This window comes from Mustela nigripes, chromosome 5 (assembly GCF_022355385.1).
Source record: "Mustela nigripes isolate SB6536 chromosome 5, MUSNIG.SB6536, whole genome shotgun sequence".
Lineage (NCBI taxonomy): Eukaryota > Metazoa > Chordata > Mammalia > Carnivora > Mustelidae > Mustela > Mustela nigripes.
The window spans coordinates 129,848,575-129,875,784 of record NC_081561.1 but is presented as its reverse complement, the minus strand read 5'-3'; the positions used below and the strand labels follow the sequence as shown (position 1 = coordinate 129,875,784).

At 41.9% G+C, this 27,210-nt stretch overlaps 1 protein-coding gene across 2 annotated transcripts in view; it reads left to right on the top strand.

Annotated features, from left to right (window-relative positions):
• Window positions 1–27,210, top strand: part of LAMA4 (laminin subunit alpha 4) — a 146,901-nt gene that overhangs the window by 53,190 nt on the left and 66,501 nt on the right. Inside the window, exons 5-10 of one of the 2 annotated variants that reach the window (XM_059401233.1) lie at window positions 8,636–8,850; window positions 11,056–11,163; window positions 12,702–12,853; window positions 14,802–14,912; window positions 21,627–21,738; window positions 24,790–24,957. In XM_059401233.1, the coding sequence (XP_059257216.1) occupies window positions 8,636–8,850; window positions 11,056–11,163; window positions 12,702–12,853; window positions 14,802–14,912; window positions 21,627–21,738; window positions 24,790–24,957 (866 nt within the window). The remainder of the gene's footprint in view (window positions 1–8,635; window positions 8,851–11,055; window positions 11,164–12,701; window positions 12,854–14,801; window positions 14,913–21,626; window positions 21,739–24,789; window positions 24,958–27,210) is intronic. The other variant, XM_059401234.1, reaches the window with a different exon arrangement.

The window sequence follows — 27,210 nt, the reverse complement described above, 5'->3', positions numbered from 1 at the left end:
TGCCCATGCCCACCTCGCCACGGCATACTCCCACTGCCCCAGATGTGCCGCACAAAGGCCTGGGACTCCCAATGTCAACCTCAAATGATAAGCTATCTCACTTCCTCAGAAAACACCCTCTACCTCTCAGAGAGTAGCTCCTGAACCCTTTTTAAAAAGCCACGGTGTTTATGGTGTGGAGAAAATCTCTGTACCCGGAGGGCATAGCTGCTATGATGACTAAATGTACAAATCATAGGTAATTCCTTCACTGAAGATTTTTTTAAGGGGTTTTTCTCTCTTTTTTGCTATGAGGGAAGAGGGAAAGCGAAAGCCCGTGGCACATATGAATTTCATCCTTTGAGAGAGACAAACAGATTTTGTTAATTAATGTTTGTGACACACTCATTCCGTATTTCCTTACTGCGGGACTCAGGAATGTGAGATCCCTGACTTGCTCGCTTTCTGGCTCCCTGTGAGTCAGGGAGGGCTGTTGGTCAATCAGGGATGGAGCTTTTTCTCCTCAGTGTCTGAGATTGAAGTCCGTTTAGTCTGACAGAGATTGAGCAGTTCATCATTTAATGGGTGTTCAATGGCCCCGGGGATGGCCCACTGGCCACAAGCAAGGCCTCCCGGAAGAGAAGTCGTCTCTGTCCCTCAGGGTTCAGGCCTGTAGAGTTGCACAGAGATGCAGACCCGGGTCCTGTCAGTGAGAGCAGGGGGTCCAGCACAGGATAGCTTGCCTGCCTCACATGTGGGATTGTAGGTGATCAGCCTCCCGGTGCACCTTGGAAGCCCTTGGCCCTGCCGTTACCCTGTAAGGCTTGGTCAGATCTGGGGGACGGGTAAGGTCAAGGGAAGAGCACTAGTTGTCAAATATGGAGGAAGTGTCATTTCAGCCTGGCCAAGTTTGTATCTCAGCTCCAATCCTTGCGGGTCCTCCTGAGCGAGTTATGTGAGCTCTACGTGCCAATTTCCACATCTCCAGCTTGGAGAAAATGAGAATGCTCACCTCCTAGCGCTGTCATGAGGGGATACGGTGGGGTTTTTAGTATGGCACACGGCACTTCAGAAATGCTCGATAAAAATGGCCTGGTGGCAGCAGGAGTCCCTGGTGGCCATTGTCCAGTTCCCAACCCCTGGCATAAGTGTGCCTGGGAGAGATTGGCTCGTTTCCCTGAAACGCAGTTTCCTCAGCCAGAAATGATAGCTTTGAACTAGATAGTGCCCCTTGTTGCTTGTCTCCCGTGTCCTCCCTGCTTTGCATTCCTCATCTCAGCCTTGCCACCGCCCTGAGAGGAGGTGGTTTTTGTCATATTGCAGATAAGGAAACAGGCAAAGGGAGGAGATGGGACTGGTCCACAGTCACAGCACTGCTGAGTGGGGGACCAGGATTCTCACGGTTTGGCTTAAAAATCTGGATTCTTTCCCTGTGCCCATACTGTCCTTCCCAAGTGTCTTCCCAAAGGACTTCTATTTTAAATTTTGTCTCTGATATTCAGAAGCACAGTGACCCTGCTCCTAGATTCCCCTTGACTGGAGGCTGCATCAAGAAATGTGCGGGAAATGAGTGCCCTTCAAAGCCTGCCATCAGCATTGGGGGGGATCGCTCTGAGCAAGTCCCTCCACTTTGTCTCCTGTCTCCTGTCCACTCTTCCTCACACCGTCCTGTCTTTGAGAGAATGGCCTGAGGCCTTTTGCTCCAAAAATGGACTTTGCCATCCAGAGGACTCTTCCTTAAAATGGAAATGACCACACAGCAGATTGGTGGTGGGGATAGGGATGTGATACGATAAGACATGGTCTTTGCTCTCAGTGAAAGTCAAGGCTAGAGCAGGAGACAAACCCAAACACCATTCATCACAAGGGAGAAAAGGAAAGCCAAATACAAAGATAAGCAAAGCCCTTTCAGGTGTGTAGTGGAAGGAATGATCACTTTCCCACAGAGAGGGCTGGGTCACTGGGAAGGGGGTAGCCTTCACTGCTTTTACTTCATGTTTGACCTTGGGATTGATGGGGGAGGGAGTTAGTTTTGTTTTGAGTTTAACAGCCAGGTGGTTAAATTGTCGCAGTTAAGCTTCATCTAATCTATATTTTCAGTGTATCTGTGACCTTCGACCTCTCCACAAGGTATTTTCAAAATATGTTGCCGACTTGTGTAGACGTCCATCTGTTTCAAACAAAACTACAATTGATCCAAACTGAGAACACACTAGGTGTTTCTGTACTTAGAGATCATATAGTCAAGCGATGGTTTTCAAATTTGACTGTATGTATCTCCTGGAAACCTTCGGATTCCTGAGCCTTCCCCAAATCCCCTCTGTGCCCCACTGAAAAAGAACCTCTAGGAGTGAGGCCTCAGGACCTGTGTTTGGACTCCCTGTTGGGTTCTCACGCCATTCCTCTCACTGCCTGGGAACTAATGCTCCACCTTTAATGCCACAGCTGCATGATATAAAACACTCTCCAAACAGTAGCTCAAGAGCCGCTGGTGTCCTCAGAAATGGTCATAGAGGGTCATGAGTTCCCAGTGAATATTTTCTTAATTTTGTGTTTAATTTCAGTGATAATCTTGAGGAAAAAGGTACTTGAAACATGTTGTGGACTTTCTGTAGAACCACTTAATAATAAAAGGAGATCTGCCTCAGAGCAGAGGAGAAAGTAACAGCCGGGGGTATGTCAGTGGCACATTACAGACAATTGGAGGTCAACTGGCATGACATCAAAGCAAACTGAGTCATCACCCAGCACATGGCCGGACATAGATGCTGAACTCACACAGTCCTCTCCCATGTCATGTTGCAAGTAGCCCTTCAGTTGAACGAGACAACATCATCCACTGTCTTGAACTGATGCTATTAATATGAATTCATTACTTTCGCAGTTTCGTTTGTGTTTTATTTGTAAATTTTATTTTGGTTTTCAAGATGTATAAAAGCCATAGGTATAAAGAGTTTCTACCTAGTTTAATGTTCAAACTCTTCAAAGATTTAAAGATAATTTAAATGAACACTAGGAGAGGTATTCTCTGAAAATGTTTTTCGTTTTACACACAAGTTCGAGAAACATCGGTCTAAAGCATAAAATATGAACCTCTTACTGTACCATGTAAAACAGCTCAAACACCCTTGTTTTTACAGTGAGATTTTTGTGTTTTAGCCTGTCCTGGCCCCTGGCTGGCTCTTTCCCAAAGTCCTTTTCCCCACCTCACACTTTAACTTCAGCATGTGGGAGCTGCGGCTCCCCAAATCCACAAGATCAACTCTAGAGCTCACCACATCGTGTTGCATTTAGATGATGACCATGGCGATGATGACAGAAATAGTAACATTTGTGGAGTGCTTACTGTGTGCCAGATAGCTGTTGTAAGCACTTTACATACAATGACACATTTAAACCTAAAAAAAAAAAAAAAATCCTATGAGATACCATTCTCATCCTTATTTATAGAGGAGGAAAGTGAGAGACAGAGAGATTCAACCACATGCTCAAAATCACACATTTGGTGGTTTTTTGTTTTTTTTTTTTACCCCCCAGTCTCTACTATTAAAGTAGGAGCTCTTCAGGAGAAGTAGCATCTCATTCATTTCTCTACTGCTCTTCCCCCTCACAGTATCTGGAACATGGTAGACACACAGTTAAAGTAACAACGTAACAACATTACTTTGTTTAAGTAATACCTTTTTTTTAAATAAAATATAATAATAGTACTGTAAATGTTCCTTTAAAAAGATACCTGTAGTGATGAGAGTCAGCCATCGTTTGCCCTATTTGATCCCCATTCCACTTCTCCTCATGCCAAGAAAATGGAAGAGGGTGACACAGAATTGAGTGAGTCAAAAGTGTCCTCTGACTGAATAGAGGTTGCAAATGGAAGTTATCATCTGATGCAAATAATTATAAAATGTACAGACTTTATAGAAAGGAATTTTGCAATTCTCATTCTCATCCCAGTGTGACTTTCCCTCTGCTCTAAGTTGTAAATATATAAATATATATATACTACATATATAGTTATAAATATGCATTTATAACTATATATGTAGTATATAATATAATATATAGTACATAAAATATATTATAAATATAAATATTATAAAAATATAAATATATTATATATATAACATATATATAATATATAAAATATATATATATTTTTTAACCTTATTTTATGTAAGAAAGAAAGAGCATGTGCATGAGCTGGGGCAGGGGGAGGGGTAAAGGGAGAGGAAGAAAGAATCTTAAGCAGGCTCCATGCTCAGCACAGAGCTTGATGCCAGGCTCAATCTCATGACCCTGAGATGATGACCTGGGTGGAAATCAAGAGTCAGAAGCTCAACTGACTGAGCCATCCAGGAACTCCTAAGTCGTACCTTTTAAAGATGAGAAGCCTGAGACACGGAGCCATTAGACTTAATCTGAGTCACAGTTGGTTAGTGGTAAACCCAAAACCAAACCCAGGGGCCTCAACGTCCAATCCAGAGTTTTTAGTTCATACATGTATATGTTCTCACTACCTCACTACTCCACATTCACTCCCATGGCAGCCCCATCCATTCAGTTTTGCCATGGAATGAGAGACATGCTAAGACAGTAAGAAAATTTATTATGTGGGTCTTTTTGCTTAAAGATCAAGAGGGAAGAATGGGACAAATTAAAGTAAAACCCTTAAAACCCTAACAGGAAAGGCTGAATATAGTATCATCAGAGACAATGATGGTGATGGTGATAATGGTGTTGATGATGACCTTGATGACAGAAAAGAATAATAAAGAAGAGGAGGAGTAGGAAGAGAAAGTTAACATTTATGGAGTTTTGTGATTCCAGGGTTTAGTCTGATTCTTTCTGAAGGTACCACGTTTTTTAAAACTTATGCTATCAACTCTGTTATCTGTAAAAAATTCTTCTAGGACTCCCTACTCTCTACCATATCCCCCTCGTGGATTCTTACCCTGACTTTGAATGGGTACATTTTCCTAGCCTTATTTATCAGTTGTTCATAGAGAAGTAGAAAGCATTTATATGGCACCTACTATGTAACAGGTGCTTTTTTTTTTTTCCGGAGTTTAATTTAACCCCGATGATGGCTATAGAATGGCATCCTTCCCTGAAAGATTTCTGTGCCACCTGGGAGTTTTGGCACCCTTAGTAAAAGTGTTCAGTGACAGCTGTGTGACCCTAGGAGGTAAAGCAAAGGAGAAAGAGCAGAAGAGGGGAAAAGAGCTGCAAAAATTCCCAGAACAGTAGTTTTGGGTCAACATCTTTTTTCCCCCCAAAACATATTTCTTTGTTTTCTGTTTTGCCCAAATAATATGATCACTAACTGAAATGACAATGTTCATATACCACAGTTTTTTTGTTTACACTGCAAATTTATCAGCTCTATTTTCCATGAGTGAATCAAGTCATTAGTAAAGCTAGAAATGAGATTATGGGGGAGGAAAATAGATAGGACCAGACTACTGGGTACCAAGGCTCCAGTTCTGACTCTAAATCCAACTGCTGGTCCTTTTGAATCTTTGTTATTTGTTATTTGAGGGTAGGAATTGGGTGCATTGATAGCATTTGATTATTCAATTGTTATAATCACTAATTGATTAATTAGCTAATTCATTTAATGCCAGACTTGTGGGACACCGAGAGCATTAAACTTGGAGTCCCATGATAGGGTTGAGCCCTGCAGTAATGAATAAATTATTTAGCTTCTCCACACTCTAGTTTTCTTGACTATAGAAGTAAGAGATTATAGGGTGTTATGGGAAGAAGCCTTTGCATGCTTATTCAATAAAATTTGTAGAGTTGAAGTTTAGGCTATGACTTCAGAATTGCCTCTGAACCTACCACCAAAAGATGTTCTTGAAACTCAAAGTAGGTTGCCCCTGTGATTAAGAATCTGATTTGCAGCAGCACCTGGGTGGCTCAGTGGGTTAAACCTCTGCCTTCGGCTCAGGTCTTGATCCCAGAGTCCTGGGATGGAGCCCCACATCGGGTCCTCTACTCAGCAGGGAGCCTGCTTCCCCCTCTCTCTCTGTCTGTCTCTCTACCTTCTTGTGATCTTTGTCTGTCAAATAAATAAACAAAATATTTGGGGGGGGAAGATTCTGATTTGCAGAATAGAGAATTTGATTTTTCTCTTGTGGAAGACCAAGAGACAACCTATGGAGATCATATTCAGTGGGATTCAACAGAGTGAAGAAAGTAAGTGTCATCTGACTTCTGTGAGCTTGGACAAGGTCCTTCACTCCCAGACCTCAGGATTCCCAACTCTACTTTGAGCAGTCCCATTTCAGCGGGACCAAGAGTCTCCTATTCTCTGGTGAACCGTGGCAAAGGACAGAAATTCAATCCAGAGCCATGCGTTCCATAGAGTAATGATCTGTGCTGGCTTGGGAACCAGAGAACCTATAAATCAGAGGTGCAAAGACTTGAGTATGAATAACAAACTCACTGAACATCTCCTCCAGGGGGGTGTCTCTCCATGGGTTGTGTGGCACTTACATTCATTCTTATCTTTTTCATGGACTTCAATTTCTAGAGTTCATGATTTTACATATAAGTGTGAAGGATTCGCTTCCTCTTCTTTCAGGGCATGTGCTGTGTATTTTTCCTCTTCCTGCCTCTCCACGCCTTACATAAAATAGACATGAATTGTCCCTCTGTTGGATGAATGCATTCATTCATTTATAGCAGCAGCAGTGTGGTCCAGGGTGGAGTGAAGGAAAGAACATCAGGGTCAGAAGGTCTGGGTCTTGCACTGTGAATTCCTTGCCATATGAGCCTGGAAAACCAAAGTAGCTTCTCAGCCTCGGCACACCAGGCCTGCGTGGCCTACCTCCCAGGTGTAACGAAATAAACCCACCTCGGCAAAGCTAAGGGATATAATGCAAGTCAAGGGTGTAAAGACTGAACGTATATCATTATTACAACTACACTAAAAAAAACTGAGTCATAGGAGTAAAGCCTGGAAGAACATATGCAGAATGTCGGACTGTGATTTTGTTAGGATCTTGGGATTAAAGGTGATTTTTTTTTTCATTTCTCTATTTTTTCAAATATTCTGAGTCATGAAATCCTTTAAAAAAAAAAAAGAAGGAAAAAGTAATGTCTTGTTATTATTGGTCCGGTCTTCCTGATTTCCTTGGAAAGTCCTCTCCTGCTTTTCTGTCCAAGGCCAACGCCCCAGCCCAGGGCCTCCACACCCCAGCCTGGTCTCCCCATTCCAGCCCACAGTCCACCCAGCATCTGAAGCCATCACTGGCTTCCCCCACCTCTGCTATCATCACAAAAACCCCTGTGGGCTCCCTTTCTTTTTCTCTTTCACATGAGAACCTACTCCTGCGCCTGACCTTCCGCTCCATGAAAGGGTGACTACACATTCTTTCCAGCCACTCCCAAAGCGTCTTCCACTCCAGTTAGCCAGTTCTGACACTAGTTTAGGGTCACAGCAAAGAGGAGGCGGTAGTCCGCCAGAAAACATCTATAGCTTGGCTCATACAGTATTCTTATAAAGTTTGAGCCAACCTTTAAAAACTGCGGTTTCACATAAAAATCCAAACTTCAGCTTTCTTGTTTTAAAAATAGGAAGGTCTGGCAACACAGATCCTTCATTCCTTCAAGGCCACAGTGTGGAAACAGTTGACAGGAGCTGAGTAGCAGCTACCACCTTGGACGGGGCCTGTGGTCTCACCACTCCCAATAGGGCCTCCCCTGGCCTACAAGACTCTTTTGGGAAAAGTAGAGAAAAGCATTTCTTCCTCTGAGCAGGAGCACCCGCCCCCACAACAAAGGCACAACTTAGCAAGTCCAGCACAGGCTGGATGGATTCTGGCCTCTACTCTCCAACCAATCATCAATGACCCAGCTGGCATGACCATAGGCACTATCTCTGCCCCCAAAACAAAGGCAGTTTGGTGCCTGGTCTCTGTAGGCTCACATATTAAAGTGTCTACCATAATGGCCATCCAGGCTCCAATTTAATTTATCTGTGGTACTTTCAGCCATGCCATCTGCTTTGTCTCCACACTGCCTTCCCTCCATCACAAGATGGCTGCCAGAGCTGAGTGCTACCTGCCTCTTCATTCCCCTGCGGATGGAGAGAATGCCTTCCCACACCCCTCAAGCAAGAGCTCTGAGCTATACTCTGAATGAGTCACTCCTCAGCCAAACATAGTAGCCAGGACAATGCCAGGCACTAAGTAGCTCAGTTTAGGTTCTCCGAACAATTCACTAGAGCAAGGCAGTTGGTGATTTATACCAGTGTTTCTCAATATAGATAATAACATTTTGACCAGGATAATTCTTAGCTGTGCCCTAGTACTGTGACCCTACAGTACAGTTAGCATATCCGACACCTCTTGATCATATGCCAGCCATATACCATAGTGGCTGAGGTGACCAAACATGTTCACACGCTACTTATGTCTAGACGTTCGTGCATCTGGAGGTCTGACAAAACTGGATGGACTTCAACACAATAGGGAAGAGTGAGTGGTTCTTTAAAAACAAAGTCTGTCCCTATTAGGAAGAGGGAAAAGTAGAAATGAATTCTGGGAGGGCAATCCACATATATTCACTATATATTCTTTTAGGTAGGAGAGAAGATAAAAGAGAAGAAAAACTATGGTTGCTAAATTTTTACCTGTGATTTTTGCCTCAGATGTGCCCCAGGTTACTATGGAAACCCCTTGCTGATTGGAAGCACTTGTAAGAAATGTGACTGCAGTGGAAATTCAGATCCCAACCTGATCTTTGAAGATTGTGATGAGGTCACCGGCCAGTGTAGGAATTGCCTACGCAACACCACGGGTTTCAAGTGTGAACGCTGTGCCCCTGGCTACTATGGGGATGCCAGGATAGCCAAGAACTGTGCAGGTACGGTACTGCAGATCACGGCCAGCACGTACACTGAATTTAGATGGATCGATATTGGGGAAATACTGCAAGTACCCCCCCTTGTCACTTTTCCAGGGCAATGCACATTCTTAGGAATGTGCACCCTATACTTGGGAATGTGCACCCTAAACTCACCAGGGTTAGATATTATTATCAAAACTACTAGTACAACTTAGCTCATGGGTAGAATAAACCATGAGACCGTCACACAAATGAACTTTCACCTTATCATCTAGTTTTCCAATTTTTTTTTAATTTTTTAATTTTTTATTTATTTATTTGACAGACAGAGGTTACAAGTAGGCAGAGAGGCAGGCAGAGAGAGAGAGGAGGAAGCAGGCACACTGCTGAGCAGAGAGCCCGATGCGGGGCTCGATCCCAGGACTCTGGGATCATGACCTGAGCCAAAGGCAGAGGTTTAACCCACTGAGCCACCCAGGCGCCCCTAGTCTTCCAATTTTGATCAAAGAAGTGAATCAGCCTTCCATGGATTACCTATCATTGACCAGAATTCTGAATGAAAACTTGAAAGATTTACCTTTGTTTTCTTATTCTGGAAGCCATGTCCCTTTCACCAGTTGTGTCTACTAAAACTGACTTCTTAGTGAAATAGAATAGCAAGCCAATGGTACAGTTTAGTCATCCCCCAATGTCCTCAAATTGTCCATGTAAATAGTGCAGGGTCAGTATAAGAAATCTTCCTGGTTAAACTTCAGTGGGACCAAAATGTACAAATTTTATTCATGATTTCTCTAATCCATTTGCTGCATACAGCGAACAACTTCAGAAATAAAGTTAAATTGCCTTTTTCTAGGAGCAAAAGAAGGTTGAGACTGAATATTTCTTACTCTTTTGTGACTAAGAGGAAGCAGGGTGAGGAGGCGCTGTGCCCTTGGGGGATGCTTCTACCGGAATTCCCCTCCCAGAAGCTGATTCCCACCTGAAAAGATTTTAAGAAGTGAAGAGTTTAAAGTTGAGGAGAAAGCACATATGATCTGCAGAAGTCACAATAAAAGTATACTTGCCTATAAGAAAGCCAGGTGCCCTGAGGCATAAAACCAGAGGCAAGAAAGGAATTCTGGGTTCGGTCAGGCAGGTGTCTGAAAGAGTATTGGCGAAATCAAAGCCTTAGATATTGATACTCCAGTCCTCAAAACATTTGCTAAACTTATGTTATACCACATAAATGCAGGTCACCATTAGAAATGATGCTAATGTTAGAAGCAATTAAGTATAACCTTGCTGAATTGTTTAATAAATCTACATTTTGTGGAACATCACACACTGAAATGTAATAAACGTACATTCCTCTTGAAGCTGATTTTTTAATGATTGTTCTGTAAAGACAGTTAAGAGGTCGGCTCCCCTCTTAGTATTCACAATACTATCCCAGCTGATGGCTAGCATAGATAGCTTAGGAAATCTTTAAATATTACAAATGAATTGCTACTGAGAAATTCAGTGGAAAATGAGCAGTCTGATGAGATCGGGGTTTTGTTTTGGGTTTTTTTTTTTTTTTTTTCCCAAAAGACTTTCTTGGAAATCATCAGTAGATCTTAACGGGCTCTCAGGTCTTCTAAATTCACATAAATATGTTCCCGATTCTTTCCACGATATTATTCCTAGTCGTCCCACTGATAGCTATCGTTTGGAGGTTTGGAGTCAGCTTTGCCAAGGGTCAAGCACTGGGGGAGCCAAAAATCCTTCTAGCGCCTCCTCCCTCCCTCCCCCAGTACTGCTCCTCCCTCACACCTGGCAATGATCAACCCTGGAGTTGGATTAAACTGGAGAATCAGTCCCTGATGAAAGGGAGAGCTCTCAAATTCCGGTTGAATGATGGGTTCCGGGATCATTTTGTACTTTGTGAAACTTCCCAGGATCTTTTTGGACTGAAGCAATTGCACAGTCATGCCAGAATCCCAAAAAGTTGGGAGAGGAGTCCTAGAAAATGGAGATTTACTTTTGCCCCAGGACTGCCTTGAATATCTTCCTGGGCTGGGCTAAATTGGGGGAGGGGCATAATCTCTACATCACTCACTCTACAGGATCATAAGGAAGAGTATGATTAATCCCCGTTGGAAGAACTCTATACTGATAGCCAGTATTTCTAGAAACCAGGAAAACTCTGCCATATCTAAAGTATGAAGAAACAAATCCCTAACCTCTTGTTTTTGTTTCCCACAGTGTGCAATTGTGGGGGAGGCCCCTGTGACAGCGTAACCGGAGAATGCTTGGAAGAAGGTTTTGAACCCCCTACAGGCATGGACTGCCCAACCATAAGTAAAAATAACAGTACATGATTGACTAACCCCACTTTCTCTAATGTGCTGCAGGTGTAGGATTAAGAAGAGCTATGCAATTCCCTCTCTGCAAACTGCTTAAGTCCCCCTCCTGGCTTTAACCCTGTCTTTGCCTCCACCAAGTGGACCCTAAGCGGAAGCTACTTGATTTCAATTGGCAAAATGGGTGATTTACATTGAAGCAACTCTATTTTAGAAAACTTATTTTATGAAGCCTTTAAATTCAGCATCTTACCTCGTGGGCAAAGGCAGAGTCAGAGGTACAATTCCTAGTGACCAAGTTCATTTTAGCTCCTTTTTCTTTGTCATCTCTTCAAGTCCTCAGATAATGTGATATACAGACAATGCTTTATAACACTAGGGAAACCAAGACAATAAGCGACTTAAGTGACTTTTCCCACGTCACTCCAAAATGGAAATGACAGCAGAAAAAAAATGTTCAGGCCTTATGGGATGGAGCTGAAGTCTTACTTTCCTGGATTTCTCTGTCATTCCAATCAATCAAACCATGAGCCGTCCTGATGGTGCAGGAACCTGTTGTAACACTTCCAAACAAAAGCCCAGAGCTGGTCTTAATGACTTCTCGGGCATCCTTCAAACCCTTCGTCTAGAAAAGGCTATGGTTGATTCTTATAGCATATACGTAAGATCATGTTAAACTTCAAATAACAAATTAACATATTAACAACTATTAACACTCAGTCTTCACTTATTGGTTCTCTAGAAAAGAGCATAGTCTGAGAAATAGAGATTGGGAACAGAAAAATGTCAGAGACTGGGTCAAACAGGTTTCAAAGCACAGTCTGTTGTCCTCCTTAGTGTGCATAAGTGGGCACTGGGCCCCCCAGGAGCAGCAGGGGGTGGGGGACGAAGGTGATGACAGCGGCAAGCGGAACTCAAATGTGAAATGCGAGCGGTGGAGAGAAACTATGACCTACTTCACCACATGCCCAGGCTGAGCAGATATTCACAAACAGTGACATTCTACAGACCCCCTTCTCGCTGAAGTGTTTGTCCAGACATGAGGTCAGGCCATGCAGCGGCGCTGAGCCACCCCTGGGACAGGAATAGGAAAGAGGGGTTGCCTACCGAACAGCCAACTTCACCAGCAGGCACCAAGCAAAAGCCTGGCATGAAGAGAGCCATCCCAGAGGCCTGTCCCACCACTAAGGAAAAGTGGAGAGTGTGCTTCTCCTCCCCCACCCACCTTGCAAGTGGCTTGCCCTTTTCTGCTTCCTGTCTTTCTCAATTCAGCGACTGGTGTCCACGACAGCCTACTTGCCCAGTTGCACGCGCTGTTCGTTCTGTTAGATTTTCAGTGAGGATAGTGCCCGATGTACAGTTTGAGTCATCTTGGACACCAGTGTACTTTGAGGGTAAGGATTGGTTCTGTGACCCAGAAGAGCTCCTCAGAAAACAAACATAAAAATAATATTAAGCAAAGAAGTAGATATAATGATCTACTAGAGCACATACTTCCCGGATGACTTTCAGTTTTTTAAAGAAATAACACATCCCTTTTACCTCCAGGCTGTGATAAGTGCATCTGGGATCTGATAGATGACCTTCGATTAGCGGCACTCTCCATTGAAGAAAGCAAATCCGGTGTGTTGAGTGTCTCCTCCGGTGCAGCTGCTCATAGGCATGTGAATGAACTCAACTCTACCCTCTCCCTCCTCAAGGTAGGCAGCCCCATTGTACCTTCAGCTGTATCTCCTGCTGGTCTTAGAGGATTGCTCCTGTAACTCCTGCCCCTTCTGTCATCGGAGTCCCATGGCTGTATTATAGATAGGTTGTTGGACTAGGAAATGAGAAAAAGTTTATTGTAGCCATGAGCTTCAATCTAAAGCAAGAGCTGCCATGTATAAAGAAGTCAATGTGGAGAAGGCAACAACTAAAACAAGCAATTTCTATGTACCAATCTACTGAGGGAAGGAAAACACTCTTACTTCCTGGGTAGAAATGTACATTTCAGGTCCTTACCACAAACTTACCATTACCTTTACCTCAATTTCCAGGGCTTTGAGGGGTTTCTCTAGAAACCTCTCTCCTGCTCTCTCCCTCTCGCTCTCCCACCCTTACCTTGCCTTCTTACTGACACACAGTCTCTCCCATTTGCCCATCCACACACACACTGAAGCACACCAACATCCTTGCCCAGTGTCTCCTCACAGGTCTAGTGGTTAATACCTTATACACAGTCAGACAACAGTCAAAAACAGTAGACTGTAACAGTGCTTCTATACCTAAACTTTAAGAGGTGTTTTTCCCCCTCTAAATTATGGGCTCTGTCACAACCAACAGTTATTTTTTAAAACAGTAATAATTAACTGAAAGCATAATGGAATTAATACTGGCACAGATTTTTACTCTGTCAATTTCACATAATGATTAAGAGCATTAACTTTGAAACCAGATGGATTGCATTCAGATCCCAGCTCTGATACTTACCAGTTATGTGACCTTGGGTCAGTTATTTAACCTGTTCATTCTTCAGTTTTCTCCGTCGGCACTGAGGGTCATTGTTGTACCAATCTCCTGGGCTGTAGAGAGAATTCACCAAGCAATATGTGTAGAGAAGTTGCAAAAGTACCTACCTTAGAAGGTGCTCATTACTCTACTTTTTAGAGGGGCAAATAAATGATATTGACAGCAATTGGCCAAATATGCAAAATATAAAGTAAAGCAGAAATCATAGAGCTGGATGGACTTCTATGAGCATTCTATTCTAAACTTAGGAATCATTCTTATGCACACTCGTCTGTTTGGACACATGGAGGCACTAGTTCTCAGAGGAGTTGCCCAGACTCAGGCCTCTTGATACCACTTGAACTCTCTTTCCTCAACAACATAACTTCAAGATAAGTGTAATTAGAGCCGACAGGAAGTCAGTGCCAGGATTGAAAGGCTTAGTCCAAAGTCATCCAGGTAAAGCTACATTAGACCAAACTCCTCAAAAATGGAAAAGAAAGGGCAAATGATCTGAAATAAAGAGCATTGCTGTTCTTCCCCCAAAAAAAAATAAAAAAAAGTAAATGTCCAAACTCCATTTCCCATTACACGGATCCCTGTGGGTTGATCATTTCCTCCAGGGCCTGCCAAAATAGACACCCTGGGCCTCCACCAGTCTAAAGGGTGCCTTTGTGAAATTAGAAAAATGAGCCCTTCCTCCATGGTGAGCACAAACTGGGTCAGAGTCTCTGGCCTAGGGAGCAGAGCTTGCAGAAATTCAGCCCCGAAGGCCGTTGGAACCCTTGTGCAGACCCCAACTTTCATACCAGCTTACAGCAGCCTTCAGACTGGTAACAAAAGCTCACATTTTACTCTAGGTCCTCTTGAACTGAAAGTGGGGTGTGTGTATGTGTGTGTGTTTAATATTTGTTTATTTGGGAGTAGAGAGAGAGAGAGAGAGAAAGCAGGGGGAGGGGAGAGGGGGAGTCTTAAGCAGACTCTGCACTGAATGCAGAGCCCAACACAGGGCTCTATCTCAGGATCTTGAGATCACTACCTGAGCCACAAACCAAGAGTTGACACTTAACCAACTGGTCACCCAAGCCCCCTTTTATGGATACTTTTCAAAACTTGGCATGCACATCTACTGACTATTTTCAAAACTTTTTTTTTTCACAGATGAAATTGTTAGAAAGAGAAAACCAGTATGTCCTAAGAAAGATACAAATCAACAATGCTGAGAACACAATGAAAAGCTTTCTGTCTGACGTGGAAGAATTAGTGGAAAGGGTACGTATTCAGTTTCTGGGACTGCCTTCAGAGAAGGGATTTAGTTGGGCTCTGCATTCAGTGCAGAGTCTGCTTAAGACTCCCCCTCTCCCCTCCCCCTGCTTTCTCTATCTCTCTCTCTCTCTCTCTCTCTCTCTACTCCCAAATAAACAGAGAAGGGATTTAGAGCCTGGCTAGTCGCAAACGATCAAGGCTTAACACAGTGCAGGAAAAATGCAGTGACCCACATGTCTTAAAATAAATCAAGGCAAGATCTGTGGAAAAAGTTAATGTACTTGGTCTTTACAGTCTCTTCCCGTTTTTATTGCTTTCCTTGGAAAACTGTGTTTATGGGGAACTTTCATTGTATCTGCTGCTGCTTAATATGGTTGATATATATTTCAATTAGGATAGTTGATCAGCTGTTTGCCATAACATTTTATAGCTAAGAGCTGTAGAGAGCCCAGAAATAAACTTTATTATACAGAAGATAAAATTTAAATATTTGCTAAAGGATGCCTTAAGTAATAAAAGGAAAGAAGAACCATGCTGAGAAAACAGTTTTGCAGGTTGACAGGGGGAAAAAAAAAAAAATCACTTTCAAGTTTAACTTTATACCATATACTGAAATAAATTCCAGACAGATTAAGACTTGAGATTAAATCTCAAATCCATAAGAAAGCAGAACTAAATAATTGTTAAACCTTGAAAGGAAATAACAGTGTGCTTAAATATAGCATAAAAAGTTATAATAAAAAGAGGTACTAGATTTGATAAGATAGTAATAGATTTGATAAGATAAAGAGGTAATAGATTTGATAAAATAAAATTTAAAATACCCAGTAAAACAACTAAATAAATGAAAAAGTCACCTAGACCAAGAAAAATATTGAGGGAAATATGGCTGGTAAAAGCTCTCACAAATTAACAAGAAAAACACTAAAACAGGAGGAGAGTGGACATGAAAGACTATTAAATACACTCCCCGGGAGCCTAATGGAAAAATATCCATCATCTGTAGTAATAAAGAAAAATATAACTAAGCCACAAGGTGCCATATTTTACATATTAAAATGTTTGACACATTTTTCCCCCTAATTATGCTCTACCAGTACTGCCCAAAGTACTCTGGAATTTCTACTTTCAGACACTGGTGTTTGATATTATAAAACACTGAAGTTCTTTTCAAAAACAGTTCTTATTTTCTGCAAAAATAATGGTTAAAATAACTCTGATAATCTCTTTTGAACTTGTACATCTTAAACTTTTAAAAGATTATGTTCTAAAAACATGGATTATTCTAATTGGATCTTTGGAAGATTCAACTTCGAAATGTGTATGAAAATTGTGTCCTTTGTTCCTACGCAGTGGTGCATTTTAATCCAACCATAAGCATATGTAGAAAGTGGTGAGATCTCTTAAGTTTCAAAGGAAATACCAGGAAAGAAATCTCTGTGGAAAACTCATTGTTTTTTCATTTCGGTATCATGGTTGGAATTTGCCCAAAGTGTCTCAATTCTTGAGAAAATATTTTCACCAAGGTTAGCTCCTTTTACCGCTCAGACACAAGAGTTACCGATCCTTTTATTGTACAGTTTTTCCACTTCTGGTGTAACTTAAATGCAGACGTTCACAGGGAGAAAATGGCATGAGCTTAAAAGTGACATCACAACAGAAAAGGCTCCTGGGCTCCAAGAGCAGACCACCAAAGCAGGAGGTTGATAATAAAGCACTTGAAACTTTCAGCTGTTTCCACTGACTTTTATTGAAAATAAGGTCTTTCTAACAACAGTCCAGATGGTGTAAGAACCTGCTAAAACATTTTGAAACAAATGCCCAGAGCTGGTCTTAATGATTTCTCAAGCATCCTTCAATCCTTTAGTCTAGAAAAGTCTGTGATTGATTCTCAGAAAGATTTAAGAACAGAGTTGCCTTACGAAGTCTTCTACCACATAAGTGACTAATATTTGCCTTTAAACAGACTGCAGGATTTCACTGCAGGTTCCCACAGTGATATTTTTTTTTCAAAAGACAGTAATGTTTCCTCTTGAAACTTGAAAATGCCCTCGTGCAAATTGTCACATAAATCTCATGAGACCCAAATCTCACAATTCACATTAATCTAAAGTGACTGGTTTTGTTCCAACCTTTGTAACTAAGTCCTCTAACCCCCTTTTGGAAAATTCTACAGCCCCTTCCTACCCTCTTACTTCTGGGAACCTCCTAAAGGGTGTCCGTGCATTTGTATTCACAAAAAGCCCCTGCTCGAAAGGACGTCACTTCCACCACTGCTGATCATGTCTGTAAGAAAGCGCCAAACACAATGTCAAGATTCCACTTTCCCACATTCCCAAGCCACCACGCTCAAAGTCAGAGTGGTACTAGGCTGTAAGCAAAAGTGGAGGCGCTGGCCCTCTCTCAATCTCAGCACTGCTGTCTCTTGCCAACTGGACCTTGCTTGATGTTAAAATGCAGAGCCCCAAGTCCCAGAGCCCAGTCTCCAAGGGCTGGCTCAGGAGGTGCCACCCCATCACCTCCACTCCTCTGCCTCCTCCACCTCCACCCCACCCCTTTAGCCACAACAAAAACTCCCTGCTCATCAATGCATCCAAGAGATGTTTAGAACTGGAAGGAAAGTAGGTCTGCTGTGTACATCAAAAGCACCTGAGCCTCATCTCTGATCCTGACAAAAATGTAAGACAAAAAATAAGAATATGTTTCAATCCCCAAAGCATGACTTAATACCTGGTGACTAAGTGATCGTGCTAGCTGCTAGGGATACTGAAACGAACATAGTAATAGAGCATAAACCCTTTTCTCAAGCAGCTCACAATCTGGCAGGGAAAAGAGATACATAAAACAAAAGAATGACCACCTAGCATTCAATAAGAGAGGCATGGTATGGGCTAAAGAGCGTACTCTAAGGAAAAAATAATGAACTTGCTCACTAGGGGTACAGGAGGGAATGATTCTCAGAGAAGCTGAGTGTTGACCTACGTATTTAAACATGACCAGGAGTTTATCAAGTACTTCCAAGCAAGTGAAAATTCCATAAGAGCAAAGAGATAGATATTCACAGTGTGTTCTTAGAACTAGAAAAGCTTTAGCTATAGCCTAGTAAAGATTAGCTGCGGGGCGCCTGGGTGGCTCAGTGGGTTAAGCCTCTGCCTTTGGCTCAGGTCATGATCCCAGAGTCCTGGGATAGAGCCCTGCATCGGGTTCTCTACTCAGCAGGACCCAGGGTTCTGGGATCGAGCCCCACATTGTGCTCTCCGCTCAGGGGGAAGTCTGCCTCCCCCTCTCTCTCTGCCTGCCTCTCAGCCAACTTGTGATCTCTCTCTCTCTCTCTCTCTGTCAAATCAATAAATCAAATCTTAAAAAAAAAAAAAAAAAAAAAAGATTAGCTGCAAGGCAAGGAGCAGGAGATACGGCTGAAGAAGCTCTCAGAGGCCAGATCATGAGGAACCATGACCACCACACCCAGGAACATGTGGACTTCATCCTGTGGACTTTGGAGAACACTGAAGTATTTACATAGAACCGTGAACTGATCAGATTTGAAATTTCAAAAACATTCCTCTTCGGTAGGGAATGATGGATTAGCGAGGGAAGAACTCTGAAGATACAGATAGCACTAGTCTGGAAAACTGCCTCTGGAATCTAGACAAGCATGGTTGATGGCTACCTTGCCTTCATTTGAGAAGAATTTACAGTGATCAGGTATCAGTCAATTCTATGATCATATGGGACAGGAAGAGAGACAAGAATGGCAGGCACAGTAAGAACAACTGGGTGACCAATGGACATGAGGAGTAACAAGGAGAAAGCTCTGGCTTGGAGAAATGACTATTCTAAGATTACGGAATGGGGCCCCTGGCTGGCTTCGTCGGTAGAGCATGCAATTTTTGAGCTCAACGTCATGAGTTCAAGCACCACATTGGAGGTAGAGATTACATTTAAATAAATAAATAAACAAATAAATATCAAAAAACAAAATTACAGAATAGAATAATCTGGATGTTTCTACTAACTAACCAGAGGGTAGTTAGAGAAAGATTTGAGTCTGTAGCTCAGAGGAGAGATCCAGTCTAGAAAAGTTGTTAGAAACCATCTGTGTTCAGGAGGTAGGGAAACCCAGAGTAGGTATCCCTATACACATTCTGAAATGGCACACCAGTATTCCCACTACTATTTCGTCCTGTGCCTTGTGCTTGTCTCCCAGAATGATTCCTAGAAGTTTCCCCTTTCACTCTGAAAAGTGTCATAGCATAAGCAAAAACATATGTGATCATCCTACATGTTGATTATCATTCTCACTTAATCTGGTTGATTTTTTTAATTTTTTAAAGATTTTATTTATTTGACAGAGAGAGACACAGCAAGAGAGGCAACACAAGTAGGGGAAGTGAGAGTGGGAGAAGCAGGCTCCCTGCTGAACAGAGAACCCGATGCGGGGTTCGATTCCAGGACCCTGGGATCATGACCTGAGCCGAAGGCAGACACTTAATGATTGAGCCACCCAGGTGCCCTGGTTGTTTTGTTGTTGTTGCTGTTGATGTTGTTGTTGTTTAATCAGCAATCTAGATACACTCCCCTCCATGCATTGTATTACCAAAAAGTTCTTGTCACTTTTATGTCAAACATGTACAAGGAGACTGCTGTAGCATTCATCAGTTTATAGCTGTCAGTTAATTTTTTAATTTCAGCTCTTCATAAAGTAAGGTGCCTCTGCTTGACCAGGGGGCTATACTGTTATTTTCCTTCCATAAGCAAAGCTACAGAAAAAAATAAAACTTTCAAATAAGGCATCACTATCTATGAAGGCCAGTAAGTTTGCAATTTAAAGTGATAGGCAGTCCTCTTTACCTCTGAGTCCTTGGTCAAATATATAGTGTATGTCTCAGCGCCCTCTGGTGTTTATCGGGAAGAAGTGTTCTTAGACGCCGTCCAGCCTCCCCAGCCCTTCATTGCTTCAATTCAAAGTTTCCTTAAAAGAAATAAGTTAAAAAAAAAAAAAGAAAGAAAGAAAGAAAGAAGTTAAACGACTACAGTAATCACAAAAGGCCTTTTTCTTGAAGGATAAAACCAAAGTTAAATATATAAATATGTAATATATATAAATATAAATATATATAATATAATATATATAATATATAATATAAATATTTAAATTATATTTACAAAGCACAACATATATACATAAATTATATTTGCAAATATAATTTAAACAGATCAAAAATCAACTTGTTGAAAATTTCTAGATGTTTTAAATATTTGTGTCCATAATTTTTAGAAGCAGGGAGGGGTGACGTCAGAATAAGATTCATCTTAGTTTCTGCATCATATGATTTTAAAATGAGCACAGACTTTGTATCTCTGGAAAGCATGAGAACAAGGCAAGAGGAAGATGGGCATTGGAGGAAGGAACTCCAATGACACAGAATGCAGGTGTCCGTTAGTTCAGAGAACCCACTCTTTCGGGAAGTGTCTGATGGTCACATTACTGCTGCCCAGCGAACTTTATATGGAAAGCGTCTGGAACTGGCTTGATAAAAATCTTCTGGGGCATGTGTTTGCTCTGATACCATTTCTGCTTTGTCTTCCTTGACTAAGGGCCCCTTCTGTGGCTTATGCCTGGGAAGCCTAAGAGCTTTTCCAGGTAAAGTCATGGCATAATCCTCTGGCTGGAACAAGGGAGGACATAGCTACTCCCCTCTCCCGGTGAAACTGTGCAGCGGGTCTACAAGCACGCTGAGGGGCAGGCCACCCTGCAGTCCGCTCAGATGCCGCAGCACTTTGGTAGAGAACCAAGCCGAAAAGCACCAGATGAGGCGAACAGACATCTACCAAGTTCAGACAAAAGAGCTCCTTCTCCACTTATATATAGCCCATGAGCCAACCTTTCTAATGCTGAAAGGAAGTACACAGGACACGTCCCCAACGCCATGCATACAGGCCGGTTTCCTGGCCTTGAGCCGTTTCTTAGATGAGCTTCTGTCCTTACACACGCAGAAATTTGCACATCCACATACACACCCACCCGTGCTTCCAGAAGCTGCATTTGAGTCGGGATTTCATCTTGACAAATACTATGTGGGAGCTCAGAATCAGAAACTCCCCAGTGAAGAGAGCGGAGCCCACTTCTCAGAGAAGAGTCTCATTCACTCCAAGCCAAATCTGCCTGAGTGGTTATTTGTCCCCGAGTGCCATCAGTGTTGATGGGAATTTGGAGCACAGCATTGAGCCCAGTCAGCATAATCCTTTAAATCTCTGTAGTCATTCAGTGTCAGCGCTGGACCACCCAGGAGCTACTGGGTGCAGAGAGCATTTCAAGGTCTGCCTGCTTTCTCAACAATTGCCCCTGTGAAATTCTAAGCTCTTCTGCCAGCACAAAGTCAGGCTGGTCAGCAGACCTGGGTCATTTCCTAGTCTGGAACTGTGAGCTACAGTAAAAATTCCAAGGGTAAATTGCATATGAAAGGCGGTTGGTTTGGACTGAACTGTGACTGATGGCAGAGGAACACAGCTGATTTTATAGCATCCTGCAATTCTAACGCCGGTCATCCCATCAGCCTTCACGTGTGATTTCTGGGGCCATTTTACATGTTATATAACTTCCACATGCCAAGGAAATTTATGTTTACGGAATACATTATGCCCACCCACCATGGCATGCACAGGTAGAACATTCCCTCCTCGTAAATTTAAGCTGCTGTTTATATGAATTATTTGCAGGAAAGTCGAGTCTCAAGAAGGGGCAAGCTGGCTCAGAAGGAAAGCATGGATACCATTAACCACGCAACATACCTTGTGGAGCAAGCTCATAATATGAGGGATAAAATTCAAGGTAAATATATTCTCTTCTCATGCCGCTTAATGTCAGGAATCATTTGTGCTTTAACAACAAAAATATGGCTACTGTTAGTGTTCCCTATGTGCTGGGAACTACTGTTACAGTGTTACATATAAGGTAATAGACATATGCATTTATGATAGTTTATATGTATTACATATAAGGTCTTCTAGTTTGGCCATCTAGGATTTCTGAGCACTCATCCCTACTTACTCTCTGTTGGTTGTCAAGAATAAATGTATGGAATCATTCCCTTTCCAGGCATTTCAAGGAAGTGGAATGCCAGAATATCCTTCCAGCAAGGAAATGGAATGCTATGGTGTCTCTAAAATGCAAGAGTTGAATAGGGGTCATGTTTTTCTGGACTATTTGGACTATTTGCAGCAAAAACCCCACCTTTAGAGTGGCAGGAAACTGTCCACTAATCCAGACTGTCCTAAGCTCTCTCTACGATGCCATTTCCCAAAGACCAGACAGACAACACGCTCCAGTCCCCAAGCCAGAAGAAAAGCCTGGAGGCCTCGTGTTGATTTCTTTGCCCTAAAGCGTTGTGGCAGATTTTACCTTCTTCCTTCTTAGAGGAGTACTTATTTGTGCTCTAACTTCTGATAAGTGTTGGCTGTATTTGAAGACTATCTTAATAGCCCACTGAAAGCCAGCCTCCAATTTACCAACAGAAAACAGGCACTTTCACTTGTTCTAAAATAAAGAGAATTTCTTTGACTCACAGTCTGCAAAGATACAGTATTTGTATGTTTCCATAGCTTTTATCCTATATATTAAGAGCTAGGTGATAACATCAAGTGCATCTCAGGGCACAATGGCAGTAAATGAGCCCACAGTGAGAAAGTCACATCTTTATCCTGAGGTATAGGAAACATATTTCAGGCAGAAGAATGAATGGAACCAAAATTAGACATTTGCTGTATTTCCTTTGGTGGCTATAATACATGATAAAAATAAACAGCATGCATTTTAATCACCCCCCAATCCCATCTTCACTGTTTCATGCTTTTGCATCTACCAATAATTTTTTTTTCATTTTAGAGTTATTATTGATTTTTTTTCAAAAAGTAAGATTGAACCTAGATGAGCTGACCTCATCTAATTAAGAAATAAATGCCCCTCTAGGCAGCAAATAAAGCCAGGGTCCTAGTAAACTATTCAGAGAAAGTAATTCACCTTTGCTGTTGTAAATTTTTTATTCTACCGTGTTTCACTGGGGAGGGATCTAAGCCCTCTATTTGACCCCCTTCAGCATAGGAAAGATGAAAGAAATACAAAAGAAATGTAAATGGGAAACAATAATTTCAATCAGTTTACCTTTTAAAAATAATGCATGAATAGTCTCCAAGACTAAGGCAAATATGTTATTGTCTGCATTTCCTTTTTCTAATCTACACCGGACATGGCTAAACTAAAACAGGCCAGAATTGAAAATGTAATATTTGGATCAAAATGCCAAAGAAGTCAGTGATGGGAGTGATATATCTAAGAAGGGCTGCGGGAAATCTATGTTTCATTTATTTCCAGAGCTAAGATTACAGATTTCACTTGAAAAGTGAATGTTTAATCCCTTCATAGTTTTGTTTCTAGCCTATCGTGGTTTCCCCGTCACTTTCTCAGTAATATTTACAGTGTCAAAAACCTCCTTCCTAGTTTATCTCCTTTCCTTCAGAAGTCAGGGATGCTTCGCAGGACCAACAGTGTGTCATTCCTTTTTCCCAACCATCTGTAAAATAACTCCTGGTGACCTTCAAGCCATTATCCACATAAAATACAAGCCCTTATCTGGTATGATTGATGTGACACCAGTGATTGTTTACCCATCTCATCTGGCCAACCGCATAGATCATAGTAAACCACAGACACACAATTTCATTTATGCCAGGAAGATAAAATACTTCCTCCCAGAGCTGTCAGAGGACAAGGTGGCAATTACATAACTTTCATCTGATCATATTTAGTAGGCAGATAAAGTCAGAGAATGACTCAGCTCTGCTGGTATTTAGACAATGCATTTAATCCCTCTGACTATCAGTAGTCCCTTTGGTTCTAAAATTCTCCAGAAGGGGAGTGAAAATGACCCAGAATCAAAATGGCCCAGTCTTAAGAGCCATACTACAGAAGGCAAGTAACAACTGCAAAGTATGCGTGTGTGTATACACTATATATATAATATATATTTATATATATAACATATATAATATATATTTTTATATAATATACATATATAAATGAACAAAAACTCACATCACAATATAACAAACCTCTATTTTTATATCTGGTCTATAGAATAATCTGAAAGATTATTACAACTATTACAACTATTACAATTATTACAACTATTACAACTATCAATATACTCTCATTTTGGTTTAGAGCTTTGGTTTTTTATATTTTTATAGCTGGTCTATAGAATAATCTGAAAGATTATTACAACTATTATAACTATTACAATTATTACAACTATTACAATTATTACAACTATTACAATTACCAATATACTCTCATTTTAGTTTAGAGCTTTGGTCAGAACCTTGACTAAAATATAATTATTATCTCTAACACATCCTAAGAAGGACAGGAGATGCCTCAGAGGACTTTTTCCAAGTTATATATTTTATATAAAATGTTGATCATAAAAAATAATAATAATAATAATAAAATAAAATAAAAAATGTTGATCAAAGACCCCAGATTTGTGTGCCTTCAATGTTAATGTTCAGGAATTACTATGGAAACCAGACACAACTGAAGTCAGGACAGGCCTTATATTAATCCCATTCCCATTCTGAAGACACCAGATGGGAAGCAGAGTTGTTTCCTCATGTTTTACTTCTCCTTGGAATATATGATGAATTCCAATGCTGACAGCAGTATTTACAGATGAACCTTAGTGCACTGTCCTTGAATGAAACCCTCTTTCCATTTCAGGATCAGCCCTGCTCTTTGCCCTCACTGTCCGTATTCTCAGTGGCATCCCCCATAAGATGCCCAGACACCCCACCCTGCTTTCTTCTCTCACTGTGCCCTTCCTTTCAGAGATCAACAACAAGATGCTCTATTATGGGAAGGAGCAGGAACTTACCTCTGAAGAAATCTCTGAGAAGCTGGTGTTGGCTCAGAAGATGCTTGAGGAGATCAGACGCCGTCAACCATTTCTCACGCAAAGGGAGCTGGTGGATGAAGAAGCAGATGAAGCCCAGGAACGTAGGTGTTTTTAACTCCTAAGGCGCAGCATGTGTCTGCTTCCTTTGTGGGTCCAAGAGAGGATGCTGAACTACAGGGGAACATTTGGTCAAAGCAAGCAATCTCCAATATTTGCAGTTATTTTTTTATAAAGATTTTATTTATGGGGCGCCTGGGCGGCTCAGTGGGTTAAGCCTCTGCCTTCGGCTCGGGTCATGATCCCAGAGTTCTGGAATCAAGTCCCACATCGGGCTCTCTGCTCAGCAGGGAGCCTCCATCCCTTCTCTCTGCCTGCCTCTCTGCCTACTTGTGATCTCTCTCCCTGTCAAATAAATAAATAAAATCTTAAAAAAAAAAGATTTTATTTATTTATTTGAGGGCGGACATGAATACACAGGCCCACATGAATTGGGGGAGGGGCAAAGGGAGAAGGAGAAGCAGACTCCCCGCTGAGCAGGGAGCCCAACACAGGACTAGATCCCAGAACCCTGGGATCATGACCTGAGCCGAACACAGACACTTAACTGACTGAGCCACCCAGGTGCCCCTAGATGCAGCTATTTAGAACTTATACGTGGCCTCGGGGAATCAGAACAGCCTGTACGGTCAAGATTTTTAGATCCAGGCCCAACCTTGACCTTTTTGAAAAAGAACAGAGATTCCACATAAAATCTGTAGACCTTAAACTCCTGAGGAGAAGAAATAGGGACTTCATAGTTGGTGAAAACGTATAAAACAAGAGAAGAAAAACTAAAGGGAACCACTTTTCAGAACTCCACTAAAAGAAATCTATGGCAAAGGCAGTAAAGCTACAAGCCCAGCAACATTCCTGTTCTGAGGTCCCCGAAAGGACTTTTAATGACTTTTAACCTCCAGTGCAAATTTAACATTTCCTTCAATGATGAATGTAGGCAAGAAACCACAGTAATATCAGCAAACCTATGACTTGGCCACTCTATCAGTTTTCAATGACTGTCTAGCAACTCACCCCAAATATATTCATTTTTTTAAAGATTTTATGTATCTGACAGAGAGAGAGAGTGCAAACAAACCGGGGGAGCAGGAGAGGGAGAAGCAGACTCCCACTAAGCAGGGAGCCCAATATGGGACTCTGTCCCAGGACCCTCGGAGTATGACCTGAGCTGAAGGCAGACACTTAAAGACTGAGCCACCCAGACACCCCAAACATATTCATTTAAAATTAACATTTATTTGTTCATGATTTCACTGGCAATTTGGGCTCCACTCCACCTGGACAGCTTATCTCTGCTCCATGTGGGAGGGGCTGGGCTCCCTCGGATGTCTGGGGCCTTATGCAGGATTATAAGACTCCCTGGAGTCTTACCCTCAAGGAGTCTTGCCCAGGCTCATTCACAGGGCAACAGCTTTCCAGGAAGACAAGAATGGAACTCAATTGTGTCTTATCTATCCTACTGGCCCAGACCCACCCAGATTAACTCTCCTCTTGATAGGAAGAGTTGCAAAGAATTTGTATCCATTTTAATCCACACAGTCAACAAGAGAAGCCATGGATCTGGGTATTGGATTTTAGCTGTAGTCTGATCTCACAACATTCAGTTCATCAGTAATTCAAAATTGTGTAGTTATTAGTCCCACCTCTAGATCTTGTTTTTTCCGACTTAATAAATAAGCACATGTGTTGTTATATCACCAATTTGTTTTTTGATATCTTGGTCTTCGCTTTAAGTCTATGTATTTTATTTTACTTTTTTTTTTTTTTAAGATTTTACTTATTTATTTGACAAAGGGAGAGACAGAGTGAACACAAGCAGGGGGAGTGGGAGAGGGAGAAGCAGGCTTCCCACGGAGCAGGGAGCCCAAAGCGGGGCTCGATTCCAGGACCCTGGGATGATGACCTGAGCTGAAGGCAGCCGCTTAACGACTGAGCCACCCAGGCGCCCCTTTACATATTTTATTTATTTATTTTTTAAGATTTTATTTATTTATTTGAGAGAGAGACAGTGAGAGAGAGCATGAGCTAGGAGAAGGTCAGAGGGAGAAGCAGACTCCCCATGGAGCTGGGAGCCCGATGCGGGACTCGATCCTGGGACTCCGGGATCATGACCTGAGCGGAAGGCAGTCGTCCAACCAACTGAGCCACCCAGGCGTCCCCCCTTTACATATTTTAAAGTACATGATAAGAAGGGGCCTGAAGGCTTCACTAGATTGCATATGGTCCCACGGTACAAAAAGGGTTAAGAACACCTGTACTACCTTATTTCCCAAGGATCATTATTATCAACTTCTGCTAAA